Raw genomic sequence first — 15,121 nt, 5'->3', positions numbered from 1 at the left:
ATAATCATAAGGGATTTGATTTAGGTCATACCTGAGTGGTCTAGTGGTTTTCCGTACTTTCTTCAATTTAAGTCTAAATTTGGCAATAAGGAGTTCATGATCTGAGCCACAGTCAGCTCCCCGTCTTGTTTTTGCTGACTGTATAGAGCTTCTCCATCTTTGGCTGCGAAGAATATAATCAGTCTGATTCGGTGTTGACCGTCTGGTGATGTCCATGTGTAGAGTCTTCTCTTGTGTTGTTGGAAGAGGGTGTTTGCTATGACCAGTGTGTTCTCTTGGCAAAACTCTATTCGCCTTTGTGTTGCTTCATTCCGTACTCCAAGGCCAAATTTGCCTGTTGCCCCAGTGTTTCTTGATTTCCTACTTTTGCATTCCAGTTCTCTATAGTGAAAAGGACATCTTTTTTGGGTGTTAGAGATAAATCATAAACTTGATATGTAATTCTTGACAGGCTTTATGTATATGAGAAGTCTCTCTAGTTCAGAATTTACTCATAAACTGAGACTTATTTTTATATCACACCATTTCAGATCTGAATGTTTTGGGTTTACATGAAATGTGACTACACTATATCTTACTTATGAATCAAAGTAACTTTGTAGGTATTAACCCAAACCTGTTTTCCTTTGATGTCTCCTAACTTAGCTTCTGTTTATTTTTTTCTTTTTTGCCCAGGTGCCATTAGGCTTCTCAGCTCCACTGGAGGACCTTCCTCCAGTCCCCCACATGGCGTGCTGTACGTTGCAACACCTGTACCTTCTGATGGGACGGGAGCTGGAAGACCTCGAGGAGGTGCCTCCAGGAAACGTGCTCGGTAGGGTGGTGCTGTGTGTCACATCTGTGTTCCGTTCCGAGATGCTGATATGTCACCCAAACCATGTGAGATCTCTGAGGGAAATGACTTGGATCTCATTCTCGTCTGTTTTTTTGATTATTTATTTGGGGTCGTGTCCTTTGGTTTTTGCTTAGTGCCTCTCGGTAATTAGCATGTACAGTAGTGCTGTGCTGTGCTTAGTCGCTCAGTCACGTCCAACTCTTTGTAACTCCCTGGACTGGAGCCCACCTGGCTTCTCTATCCATGGGGATTCTCTAGCCAAGGGTCCTGGAGTGGGTTGCCATACCCTCGTCCAGGGGTTCTTCCTAACCCAGGGATGGAACCCAGGTCTCCCGCATTGCAGGAGGATTCTTTACTTTCTAAGCCAGCAGGGAAGCCCAAGAATACTGGAGTATGCAGCCTATCCCTTCTGCAGGGTGTCCTCCCAACTCAGGACTTGAACTGAGGTCTCCTGCATTGTAGGCAGATTTTTTTACCAACTGAGCTACCAGGGAAGCCCATGTACAGCAGAAACTTGCTATAAATTATTCTAGGAAAAAAAGAAAAGTAACTGCTTAAGAAATCAGTGAATAAGCTGAGGTTCCATTCATTTGGGGATGAGAAAGAATCTCTGCTCATAGTAAAGTCAGTTCAGATGAATAAGACACTTCTGGTTCTAAAGTATCAGAAACTATTTTGATAAAAGGGTCTGTCTTCTTCCAGGATTTTTTAATTCATTGAATGTTGTTTTATATTGTAAATTCATAAATACTGTTCCTCATCTCCATAATGTTCATTACTTCTTTGCAGACTTCACTTTTAAAGGTTCTCAGTACGAACTTTAATCAGATGAAGGGATTTTCCTTGGATCATCATAGTCACTCTGAGTGTGATACGGAATGCTGGGTCCCATTCTGAACCCTTGGAGTACTTGTCAGGTGTAGAGCTATTTATGGGGGGACTTCTTGGGCTCCAGCTTCTTTTCATGTTGTAGAGAAATGGTCTAGACTGCTGGTCTGGAGCTGCTGGATTTTGTCCACTTTAGTCCAAGAAATTTGCGTGTTGATGCTCCCTTGCAGAAATACGTAATTTAAAACTTTTTTTTCATTGCTTTTTTCGGGGGCGTGAATTTCTAGCCTCTCCTCAGTGTTACCCATTCCTGTCACCCCCTTTGGAAAATGCTGTTGAACCCTAACAATTGACATGACTTATGAGCTTCCATAACCAGCAAACATTTTTTATCAGGAAGGACATGGGAAGGTTAATAGAAAGCACTCTGTTTTTGTTTATAAGCCTTCCTCCTGATTCCTGTAATCCTCACACTCAGTTAATTTTGTTTCTGAAATGGAAGGTGAAGTGGAAGACCTCTAACACAACGTTCAGGTGAAAAGAGAAGTTCTGAAGAAGGGTTCAGTGCGTGGTTTCTGTCGTGTCCCCCCAGTGAAGGGCCGCCGCTCGTGCTGCCTCCCCAGCAAAGGTTGGGGGCGTGGCGTGCAGTAGTTCTGGCTCCCTTCTGCCTGTTTCTGGATTGCCATGTGCTGCTCAGCCTGAGGCCAGCTGTGTTATGAGCAGGGAGACCATCTCTCTCTCTCGTCTGCCTCCTAAGGCAGCCGTAACCCTGCTATCTACAGGAGACCTACCACAGATTAAAGCTTTCTTCATCTTGGGGAAGAGAGAAATACCTCACTGTCTTGCACTGATCTTTTGAAGTTATTTGGGAGCAGTGGTAGGAGCTAGGGTGTTGGTAAAGGTGCCTGTTGGTTAAACATTTGCTTACCGAATCAGTTGTTAAAAAAATTAGATGGACACACAACTTTGGGACAAAATGAATTTAACAGAAAAGTGAGATATAATTTGTAGAAGCATTCAGTTCAGTTCAGTCGCTTAGTCGTGTCTGACTCTTTGTGACCCCATGAATCACAGCACGCCAGGCTTCCCTGTCCATCACCAACTCCCGGAGTTCACTCAGACTCACGTCCATTGAGTCAGTGATGCCATCCAGCCATCTCATCCTCTGTTGTCCCCTTCTCCTCCTGCCCCCAATCCCTCCCAGCATCAAAGTCTTTTCCAATGAATCAACTCTTCGCATGAGGTGGCCAGAGTACTGGAGTTTCAGCTTCAGCATCATTCCCTCCAAAGAAATCCCAGGGCTGATCTCCTTCAGAATGGACTGGTTGGATCTCCTTGCAGTCCAAGGGACTCTCAAGAGTCTTCTCCAACACCACAGTTCAAAACCATCAATTCTTCAGCGCTCAGCTTTCTTCACAGTACATCTCTCACATCCATACATGACCACTGGAAAAACCATAGCCTTGACTAGATGGACCTTTGTTGGCAAAGTAACATCTCTGCTTTTTAATATGCTGTCTAGGTTGGTCATAACTTTCCTTCCAAGGAGTAAGCGTCTTTTAATTTCATGGCTGCAATCACCATCTGCAGTGATTCATTAGGATTGTGTCTAACTGCCAGTGATCAAAAAACCAACTGCATAGTGTTCAGTTTCCCTCAGTGGGAAGATCAGAGTAGAGGATAGACAGTTAAGGACTGATGCCGTGGCCGTCTTATGTCATCGAGGAGCAGGTTCCCTCTCTTCACCTGTTCGCAGTCCTCAGCCTGGGGCTTTGTCCCCATGGAACCAAGGTGGCATCTGCATCGACATTCCTTGCAGGAAGAGGGCACACGGGCCAGAGGCCTTCTCACAGCACTGATGTTTCATTTATTTTTGTGGTCATTAGTTTATTTATTTTGGATGATTTGGTTGATGTTACTTTAAAACCCTTTGGCAGTGACTACCCCATATATGGTCTATTAGACATATCTAAAATATCTCTTACAAAGAAGTGCTCATAAATAGAGGCTTTATACATCTCTCCTAAATATCAGTTCTCATGTGTGTTCTGATTATTCCATTATGCCAGGTTTTACCTCTCTCAGTAGGCAATTAGAAACTAAGATATGTTTAGGATGAAAAGGTCTGGTTTGCTCTGTGGAGTGATGAGGAAGTTCAGCGGTTTGGATGTGGGAAGTGTGGGCAGGTGTGAAGTGGAGCTGGTGTTCAGCCAGCACACACTGGTGCCAGTCTTAACATATGGAAACACCACAACCTGAGGTTGGAATTAGCAGGCACTGCTCCCTGACCCCCACTGCCTGGCACCTTTTTTCCCCCGGACTTCCCCATAATCCAGGGCTAACGGGTTAAGTTTGGCACATCTGGGGTCCCTGTTGAGCAAGCGCTGGTGTTTTTATTTGGGAAGAAATGCCCTGTTAGTGACCAATGTAGTATATATCCTCGCTTCTTTGTGATTTTGTCATGTGGTCACCCCTAGCTGCAGTGAAAGCCAAAGGTTGAGTCTCCCACAGTCTCTACAAGTAAGGCAGGGGATATGGGATGGTGAATGGTGTTTGAAGAGCCTGTCCACACTCTCAACCACATTTCCTTCACATTTGCCTAGTGTTGCCTGAAGCCCTTTCGTTACGGTTTTGTTTCTTTACATTAGGGAGGAAGATAGTCTGCCAGAGTGGTTATAAATGCAACATTGAAGGGTTTGGAATCCAACCAGCCACTTCAGCTTACCTTCTAAATTGAAGCATACAGAAATTGTTTTCTGTTAACCTAGATCTCTTTGAGCCCTGTGCTTGACTGTAAAGCACGAGTATACCAAAATTCTGCTCATAGTTCTGCCACTAAGTAGTATATAGCCTCAGGCCAATTGTGTAAGCTTTCTGGTCCCCAGCTCTCCAAAATAATCTGGACTAGAGTAATTTTTACTAACAATCTTATTGTAAAAATAGAACAGCTACTTTAATTTTGTTTTTCTAAGACTGTTACAGACTTTCAGAGCTTCTTCTGTTATATTTATCATATAAACTTTAAGGCTAGAACATTAAACAGCATTGTATGGATACATTTTATTACTGTACTCTAAAATATAAACAAAATCCTATGTACATCATGTTTGTAAGATACATACAAACTAATGTAAAAATAAAATACAAACAAAATTCAAGTTTATCATTGCCATTATATTATGGCAGGTTGACATTATGGCAGATGAGGATAGAGTGAGATAAAAATGCTTAGTACTTTTGTCATAAAGGTTGTCCCTGGATTATGTCAGTATACCACTGATTGAAAAAAAGTCCTAGACTAGATCATCTCCAAGGTCCCCTCTAGCTTTAACTTTTCAGGCTTGTGTTTTTTAAAGAAAAATCTTAGGTCAGTTATTAGGACATTTCTCTTCCTAGTATTCATTAGAGGAACAGTACATTTTTGATATGGTTACTAGGTTGGGTTGAGAACCCATTTCAGTGGCTCCATCAAAACATCTTGAAGTAGTTACCAGTTTGTAAGGCAAATTTCACTTGTTCGTTGATTTAAAAACTGGAGTATATGTACAGTACTAGCAGTTTCATAAGCCAGGTGTTTAATACAACCTTTCAGAGTGGGGAGTAAGTTTAAGGCCCGACAGGGGTGTGTTAAGAGGTGAGAAGCAAGCAGAACAAGAGAAAGCTGATTGCCAGCAAGGGTAATAAATGCTGGGGTTCTGGCTGTGGTTTCTAGAGTGAGCTGACTGAGACCAGGTATGCCGGCATAGTTGTTGTTGTTGTTAACTAAAAAGTTTTCCTGTCATAGGGGATGAGCAGGGAGGGGAGGGGGCAGGGGGAGAGTGGGATGGGGTGGGGTGTGAATGAGGAGAATAAACTGAATGGCCGAATATGGTTGAATTAGTCTACAAGTTCTAGTTATCTGTTACTGCAAAACAAACCACACAAAGCCTAGTGGCTTAAAACAAAGGCAGTCTTAAATTTTTCATGAATCTGCTATTCAAGCAGGTTTGGTGGGACGCTTGTTTCCATGCCACACGGTGTCTGTTGAAGTGCTCAAAGCCTGGGCGCTGAATCCTGTGAAGGTGCTTTTCACTCCCGTGTCTGCTGACTGATGCTGTCTGTTGGCTGGGACCTTGTGTGGATGTGCCACTAGGGCTGGAACGTGTGACCTTGGCACATGGCTGCTTGGCTTCCTTGCAGCACACTGATAGGGTTCTGCAGCTGAGCATCCCAGGAGGAAACTGCATCAGCCTCTGTGGCCTAGCCCGTAACGCCTTCAGCCTCATTTTTGCCACATTTTCTTCATCAAGAGGTAAGAGTCACTAAGCCTGGCCCAGACTCACAGGGAGGGAACTAGCTCCACCTTAAATGGGAGATACCTCAGAGGATTCGAGGACACATTTTAAGATGACCACACCATGGATCAAAGGTGGTTTCTTCTTTCTTTTTACATTGTAGCAGGCCTGTGGCTGGACACATACTACAAATGGAGACTTTGTTTATAGTGATCAGGCGTGCCTGTTAACTTCATCTTTTTTATTCTTGTTAACTTAGGGAAAAAGGTACAGTTCTTATTTCAATAAGAAAATCGTAGAGTGAAAAGACTGATACCCATATGCTTTTCATCCAAAATGATACCAAGTCAGATTTATCAGCTGCAGATGAAAATTTTTGTTGGAGAAGGAAATGAAAACATCATATGGCATTCTTGAGCAAGTCAGTGTTTAGAGTCAAAGTCTAAAGTAAAGTTCTTTTACTGGCACTTGAAAAATGTAGATTTCACATTTGAACTCGGCTATAACTCACTTGGAATACTTGGAGCCGTCTGATAAGTGTGGTTAGATTTTATGGTCTGGAAATAGTCAATTGAAAGTTGAAAATCATTTAACTCCAACCTGATGTTTGAAAAGTTGGTGGAGATGGGACCGCAGAGACCTTACCAGGTTGAACACACAATAGTCTTTTGTTCAGTTCTCTGCTGAGAGTATCTCTAAAAATAAATGTTTGCTCCAGGCTCCTATTAAAATGTGAGGGGAAATTGAATTAGGATTCCAAATCTTTAGCTTTCTCTCGTACACTTTTAGATCTCTTCCATATGGTTAACTCTTTAACATTTCAGGGGCATATTCCAAGAGGAAACACGATAGTTCTCTTTTTTCAACATAAAGAAAATAAATATTAATTAGCCTTTTTCTGAAATGGTTTTAGTTTTGCCATGGTTGTTTGCTGGGTTGGTAGGAAGTCAGTGTGCATTGAATGGGGAGAGAGTATTTGTATCCTTACTCATGTGGAGTGACTGAAGAGTCAGAAACCTTTGAAGAGTTTACTAGCAGATTTGATTTGATTGTTTCAAGGGAAAGCTCAACATTTTGTGACTCTTAAGCCTTTGTAGTACTTTTGTAATACTTTAAATTCACTTACTAGTGGATTTCTTTTAAATATACTTATTATCAGCATTTCCACTTGGAAAGAATAACCAGGAGCCTTACTATTCATTTCTTTGTATTAATAGTTTCAGCTGATTTTTAATAACTTTTGTTTTATAGATAATTTATTCTCCAATTTTGTAATAATTGTCTTATTTCTTTTTATTTTTATATTGCCTGTAAAGGTATGATAAAATAGTTATCACTGCTCATCTGTCTTGTTCCTTCTGACTTTAATGGAAATATTCCTAGTATGTTAGTTACAGGTTTGGTGATGCCCAAAGATTCGTATTTTTTAATCATGCTGGGAAAGTTCTGAGATTTTTGAAAATCAGGAATAAATACTTAAATCTTACTGATACATTCTCAGCATCTGAAGACAGGGTTATAGAGCTTTTCTCCTAGCTATAATTGATGTCATGAATTATATTTAGTTATTTCCTAATTATTAAGGTGTCTTGTGTTTCTGGAAGAAAATAATGCTTGAACATTGCATATTTTCTTCATACATTGTTATATTCAATTTCCCAGTATTTCATACAGACTTTTCTTGTATGATTAATAAAATTACCATTATTTTCTTTGTGTCATGGTGATTCCAAAATGGGAAACTTCCATCTTTTCTACCCTCTACTAGACTGTTCGGTTGTTAGCCATTTGCCATATGCCATTAAAGATAACATTAAGAAAACTTACTTCATCAAATGCACCAGTCACATTTCAAGAACTCAGTAACCACATGTTACTAATGGCTACCATTTTGGACAGTGTCATTCTGGAGAAATTTCTATAGAATATGATAATCATCTTTAAAAGTTTTCAGCATAATGTGGGTCACAATAGAGATCTATTTGAGAAGTCAGAGAAGCCAAATAAGAATTCTCTCTTACATAGGGATAGCCACCAGTCTTTTTTAAAATCTCTACATATGTATACTTAGGTTTTAAATTGTGATGAAAATGTAGTTACACAAAATTTACCTTCTATGATTTTTAAGTGTAAACTGGGAATTTGTTGTTGTTGTGCTGCAGAGTGAAAGAGCTTAGTTTCCTGGTGAGGGATCAGATCTGTGCCCCCAGCAGAGGAAGTGCACATTCTTAACCACTGGGCCACAAGGGGAATCCCTGTAGTATACTTTTAATACAAAAAAATCATACTTTCTGTACAGTTTTATAGCCTGTTTAGTTTTCTCTCTGAGATAATCTCTTCTCAGAACATTTATAGCTTTCTCCCTTTTGTTTCAGTGCGGTTTCTGTAACTCTTAGAACAATGTTGAAGAGTAGTGTGAGAACAGTGTCTTATTTCTTTTAAGGTAGAGGATTTCCTGTAAACAGTGTTTCCGTCAGATTGGATTTGGTTAGTCTATATGATGAAAATAAAGTATCTTCTTGTTCCTGCTTACTAGATTAATTTTTTAAATGTGGGTTGATGTTGAGATTTATCAAGCGGTATTTTCCACATCTTTCAGGTGATAGATATTTCTCTGTTTTGATCCACTTACATTGTGAATTACTTTAATATGTTTTCTAATATCAAACCAGCTTTATATTCCTGGGATAAACTATTTGATGAGTATATTTCAATATGTTAATAGAACAGTGAATTCAATTTTTTGGTAGTTTTTTCTGTAAAATGTTTATAGTATTTGTAAGTTTGCCCAGTCTATAGTTTTTTGAATATTTTATATTTGTGTAGTTTAAATATCAGCTTTATACTAAGCTATATTCAGGAATAACAAATTAGGGGATATTTTCATTGTTTCTTGTTTTGCAGAATAGTTTTATCAACACAAGAATTTTTTGGCTCTTAAGTTTGATTAAACCTCAAGAAAGCAGCTTATACCTGCATCAGCACAGATTCGATCCCTCACCAGGAAACTAAGATCCTGCATTCTGTGCGGCACAGCAAAAAAACAAAAACAAAAAATTACCAGTTTACATTTAAAAGAAATTTATACCTGGTTGGTTGCCAGGTTTTGATTCTATAATGATATCAATTGTTACTGTCTCTTTCTTTCTTATTTAGAAGAGTTGGCTCATCTTTTTTCTTTTTTTTTTCCAAGTGAAAGTATTCATAGCCTGAATCTTACTGATAACTTTGGCTAGATTTCTCTAGTTTTGATATGCAGCATTTTTATTCTTATTACATTTTTACATGTCCTCTAATTCAGTACTTTTCAACCTGCGTACTGCAGTTGTGCTTAACAAATGTGACAAGCTGGTGCTCCTTTTAGCCTCGAGGCAGCTGAGGCTATGGGATGGCTGGAGCCCTCTTGTCTGTTACCTCGGATGGAATTGTTACCATATGGTTTAGTGAAATGCTTGTTTTCAGATGTGTCTGTTGAATCCACATTTTTACTCACTGGAGTAACTGGCTAAAACTGCATAACATCTTTTGAATAAGTTGATGAATACAACTCCATAACCTAAAAATTGACTGTTAATTAGCCTGCTACCACTCTAGACATTATATGAGAACAAACGAGTATGTGAAGGGTATCCATCTCCAAATACTATATTTCTCTTTTACTCTTACATGGTAGTTATAGAGACTAGCTTGCCAGAGGAAATAAAGGAACAGATAATCGAAATGATTTTTGCTGAAGTTTTTCAGTAAAGAAAGGCAAGCTGTGGGTTAATAGTCTGAAGGAGTGGTTGGGTGAATGCAAAGGTGGGCAGAGAGAGACAGTTCGATGATAGCTGTTTTTCAGAGTGAAAAAGAGGTCGTGAAAGGGGAAAGATGAAGGATGCAGTGCCAGCTCCAGTGGTGAGTGGTATGTAGACTATAACCTCTCCAACTCAACAGTGTGAAAGACCTGGTTGACTGTAAGAGGAAGGAAGATTTGGAAAATTTCAAAGCATGTGATAACTTACGGAGAAACCACAGTGAACTTTTGCTAGCTGTTAGATCATAGGATTGTACCCTCTCTAGTATTCTTGCCTGGAGAATCCCATAGACAGAGGAGTCTGGCAGGCTACAGTCCATGGTGTCACAAAGAGTCAGACACGACTGAGTGACTGAACACCACCATAGGATTTTACCTTGACTAGGTGGGACTGCTAGATGGTTTGGGAAGAAATGGAGATGAGATTTTTAGTGAGGATTGCTCAGATGTGGCAATAGAAGTTTCCCCTGAGTCTAGTACCCATCAGGGAGGGACTGTAGATTATTCTTAGACATTTTGGAGCTGTCCCAGGTGTAAACCTGGAGGAAGTACCACCGAGACCTACTTGGCAGGGAGGGAGCGAGCTCACCTATCACTGAGCCACCTCGACAGACTCAGCTCATCAGCTTGTGGTTTTCTCATTTCTATTTGATTTTGGCCCTACCGGCCAAGCCTATTTCAGATACAGTAATTGAAAAAGTGAACAGTTGTATTTAGAACTTACATGTAGTAGTAAATGTACTGCAGGTCATATTCCACTTCAGATGATATTGGAAACATACTTGTGAGCTGGGTCTGCATAATTTTCATGCCAACCCTGAGGAGGCCAGGGAAGTCAGAGCCTGGAAGTTAACTAACTGCCAAGATACTAACAAATCAAATGTCAGATATAGGAAGTAGGAAAGAGTAGGTGGTGATGGATGAAGCAGAGGTCAAGTTTAAAAAACTGACGGTGAGGCACTGGACCTCTTATTGTTTTTAATGCCTGCCGAATGGGGAAATAATTTTACTTCTGTAAATGGCTTATGCAGTTAAGGAAGATATCTGTGATGAGTCACACAGTAGTCTGGTTGACAAGGCCAAATTCAATTTTGTCCAGCTGACTGACGGCTGACTGTCAAGATACACTCATATACCCCTGAATTGTTACCCTCCATTGGAGTACCACTTGGCATATGTGTCAAGAGTTTTAAAGATAATTACACCTTGGAAAGTCATCATATCCTTTGACCCAGAAGTGCTACCTTTATGAATTGATTCAGAGGGAAATTATTAATATTGTGCACAAAGATTTGGCTAGGAAGATATTTATTATAGTCTTGGGAGAGAGGCTAAATGGTTCAATAGAATTTTTTTTTAATTTCCAAAAAGGAAGTATTTGTAAAGACTCTTGAAATAGTTTGAAGTGATTTTGAGTAGTGGCAGTAATTATAAAGGCTCAATATCTCCTGGTTTTTTTCAGAAAAGACAAACTGTGGTTGAGAGGAAGGTGTGATGTTGGAGAGAGAAATATGTTTCTAGTATGTCTAAACTGTGGCAGACTCATTAGATGTGAATGTAATCAAGGAAATGCATATATTTTTCAATCATGATAGCTGTTAGAATGGTGAAATTCTTAAAATCTGGCAATATCCTATGTTGTAGGGATGAGACCTTGGAAACTTATAACCTTTTAATGTAATTTGTACATTGGTACAACCACTTTGAAGAACAGGTGACAGCAAGACACCTGTTTTATTTTTCTTCTTACCTTTTTTATACCTTAAACATCATCCAATATGTTTTTTTAAAAGATCGGAAGAGACGACAGTGTTAATGTCTTTCTTTGACACCATTGGTGCAATTTTATAGAAATTATGCTATTCAGTGGAGGAGTATGGAGTATATAGATTAGAAATAGGATCCTCTGGGTTAAAATTCCAGCTGAGCAACTTTTCAGCTTTGTAGCCTTGGGCAAGGTACTTAACCCTTCTGATCCTTCATTTCATCTTGCAGATGAAGATAATGGAAAGCAGCAGGAGGATGCCCTTTATTTTGTTACAAAAAATATCAAAAGGCAAAATGTTAATTAAGTAACATGGTTATTTACCATTGATTTCCATGGGAAACATTATCATTAGCTAATTGACTGCCAATAGTCACACATATTAAGAAAATAAATCATAAGTGAAGCATATAATTATGAAGATTAAAGAACACTTTCCTAATTTAGCTTGTCGCTTATTTATTAATAAATGCAGCTCTTTTGATCTAATTGAAAAAATTCAGGCCAGCCACCGTAAACATTCTGTTGTTCTTGTGAAGGCTGTTTGAAAAAATCCTCCCAAAAAATGTGTGTAGAAAAGAAATCAGGTGCTTTGGCTCCTGTGGTGGTTTAAGTCGCTCAGTCTTGTCTGCCTCTGCAACCCCATAGACTGTAGCCCGCCAGGTTCCTCTGTTCATGGGATTTTGCAGGGAAGAATACTAGTCGGTTGCCATTTCCTTCTCCAGAGGATCTTCCCAACCTAGGGATCAAACCCTGGACTCCGGCATTGCAGGCAGATTCTTTACTGCCTGAGCCACCAGGAAAGCTTTGGTTCCTACTGAAACTATTTCTCTGACTCTCCCTCTCATCCTTCGTTATTCAGAGTTAACAGAGAATCAGAACTTTCAGTAACTTCCTCAAGAGAAAGCTTGAAGTAGAGATGGCAGAAGGAATTAGTTTCCTGGAGAAGCAAGGCAGGAAGGGTGAATCCTTGAAGCTTCAGAATTGCCACCATTGATGTCAAGAACGCTGTTGCGTTTGGGTCAGAGCCTGACTCCAGAAGTGGTGTTTTAGAGGAGGAGGAGGGGCTGAGTCAGAGGCACTGGCTTGCAAGTTGGGGAGCTAGAGAAGTTCTAAGAAGCACGTGTGCCAGCTTGAACACAGAGTGAAGTGGTATCATCCCATATTCTTCCCTGAGAAGCCACGTCATGTGCCTCAACAAAGCCATGAGCTGTTTGGGGTAGATTCACAGTTAACGTTTAATTTTTTCTTTCCCCCACAAGAAGGAGGGTGTGTGTGTGTGTGTGTACACACTCAGTCATGTCCAACTCTCTTATGGGCCCATGGACTATAACCCACCAGGCTCCTCTGTCCTGAGATTTCGTAAGCAAGAATGCTGAATCAAATTGCCATTCGCTTCTCCAGGGTATCTTCCCGACCCAGGGATTGAACCGACATCGCCTGCATTGGCCAGTGGATTCTTTACCTCTGAGCCACTTGGGGAGCCCTTTTCAAGAAGGTATTAACTATAAATTGGGTATATATTCTTCTGAAATGTTATTCTGAAAATAATAGTGGTTACTAAATATAAGCACTTCACAAAAAAGCAGAATAGTTTGTTTTCTTAAAAGGAAATATATTAATTTTCTTAAACTGTCATTTGTAAGGTACATCCTTAGCTGGATCTCTAGAATTGTATTAAGAGCAGTAGGGGCTGAAAGCAGCTATGTTCTGCCCTGGAATAAAATATATTGTGGTCTTTTGAAAAGTACTTGTCCTTTTTCCAGTTCTGTAGCATGGGGAGGAAGGTCAGTTCACCTTTTCCTAGGGAAGTAAGCCCTTTTCTCCATCATTGGTGGACACTTAGCTTATACCATCCTAATACCTCACACAAGCTCTAATTTGGGCATAAGGCACTGACTGCAGATACCTTTGCAACTGGGCCTTGTAAGTCTCTGCACTGCATTCAGTGAATATTGGTCGAATGAATCAATTGATCAGATAGGAAGATCACTGAGTTTAGTTGAAAGAACACATGAGCAGCCAGAGCTACTTAGTGTTGATCATTTATTTCTCTAGAGTTTAAAATGTTCCCAAGTACAAAAGAAAGAGTGCGGAAAACTTTCCTTTAGAAGTGAACACATTTGCTTGTCATCATAAATACTCTGTGATTGCTTAGATGAGAGCAGACTCCTTGCTTGGTCTGAGCGTTTCTCATTTGAAAGTGCATCAGGAGAGTGACGTTTAATGCGATACGGCGGTCCGCGGGCCCAGCGCCGGGTGTTGCCATCACTGGAGATTCTTCCTTTGGCTCCTGTAGACCCTGAAACGAATTGCTTCTTCCTCCACTCCGTGTATCCCAGGTGTTCTGGGAGATTCACAGGGTAAGTTCTGGGCTACAAGAGGCTTTTTGGTGTTGGAGAAGCAGAGATATCTGAGTCTTTTTTGGTTCTTTTCTGTGTGCCTTGGTCCAGGCAAGAGAAGAGCATTGTCCTAGGCTTTGTAAAGGCCAAAATTGCCCCCCTCCCAGGAGCCGATTGAGGCCCCTTTCCAGCGTCCTGACTAAGATTGAGTTCCCTAGATAAGGCAGAACTCAGCCCCCATAGCTGAGAACTGGATTGTCCCCACTTGCTGCATCATCTTCTCGGATGTGTGGTGTTTAGGGACCACGCGTGATGCTTTTCCTCTTTTCTTTTTGTTTAACTTTCTTATCCTGTGTCACATACTTTTGGCAGTTACACTCTTTCTTACATTGTTCTTGGACTGTTTCATGTCACATAGCTCCTGTGTGCCCAGCTAAGCTCTGGCGTGGACCAGGTTACCCACTGGCCGAATATTCCAGCGTTTTTTTGTTTTCTTTTTTCCAGCAGCATAGCTGTTCTGCCCTCAGTTTCTCAAATAAACCTTCCCCCCAAACCCTGAGTTTCACTACCACTTCCGTCACTGTTAAATCTCTAACACCGCCCTTGTCTGACTCCAGGCTCTGGTTTTCTGTCCTCAGTCTGTATTGTCTGGTTTTGATGGTTTTAGTCAGTTCTTTCTTAATCAGGTTTTATCACTTTTTGCTTTAATACTTTTTTTTTCCTGGCTCTTCTTGAACATTTATTTTTCCATATGAACTTGAAATCATTTTATTTCATCCCAGTAAATTAAATATCTGTATTGGGACATTTGATTTATTTACAGAAGTAAATTGTGATCACCTGCTTTTACTGTAAAGCTCAGTAAATATTGAAAAAAACTAGGTGAATTACTGTCCTAGGGGTAATTACTGTAGGTGTTTAGAATATACAGTATAATGTATATTTTTCCAAACTTCTGTCCATGCATAAGTTTTTTTCCTACATACATATGTCTTATAGTAAATAATTTTATATGTGTGAATTGATACATTTGGGAAGAGATGACATCCTTAACATGTTAAGCCTTTCTCGTGATGGGGAGCTTAGGAACGGGCTGTGACTTAAACCCAGCACTGTGTTGTTCTGGCCTCCTAACTTGATTATGACCGAATCATCTTAAACGGTTAAATTGTGCCAGTACCAGTCTGTCTGGGGAGAAGTTCTTCCTATTTTCCTAAGTGCCTCTGCTGTGGGCCCCGGGTCTGGCTGTCTCAAACTGAGTCCACTGGCCAGCATCCAGAA

At 40.3% G+C, this 15,121-nt stretch overlaps 1 protein-coding gene across 2 annotated transcripts in view; it reads left to right on the top strand.

The window, feature by feature from the left end:
* Positions 1-15,121, top strand: part of EFL1 (elongation factor like GTPase 1) — a 111,816-nt gene that overhangs the window by 36,493 nt on the left and 60,202 nt on the right. For both annotated transcript variants that reach the window (XM_018066294.1, XM_018066295.1), the window contains exon 15: positions 676-814. In XM_018066294.1, coding sequence (XP_017921783.1) covers positions 676-814 — 139 coding nt within the window. The remainder of the gene's footprint in view (positions 1-675; positions 815-15,121) is intronic.

The sequence above is a fragment of the Capra hircus genome, chromosome 21 (assembly GCF_001704415.2).
Source record: "Capra hircus breed San Clemente chromosome 21, ASM170441v1, whole genome shotgun sequence".
Classification (NCBI taxonomy): domain Eukaryota; kingdom Metazoa; phylum Chordata; class Mammalia; order Artiodactyla; family Bovidae; genus Capra; species Capra hircus.
Note: the sequence above shows the minus strand (reverse complement) of the source record. Positions and strands in the feature narration are given on the sequence as shown.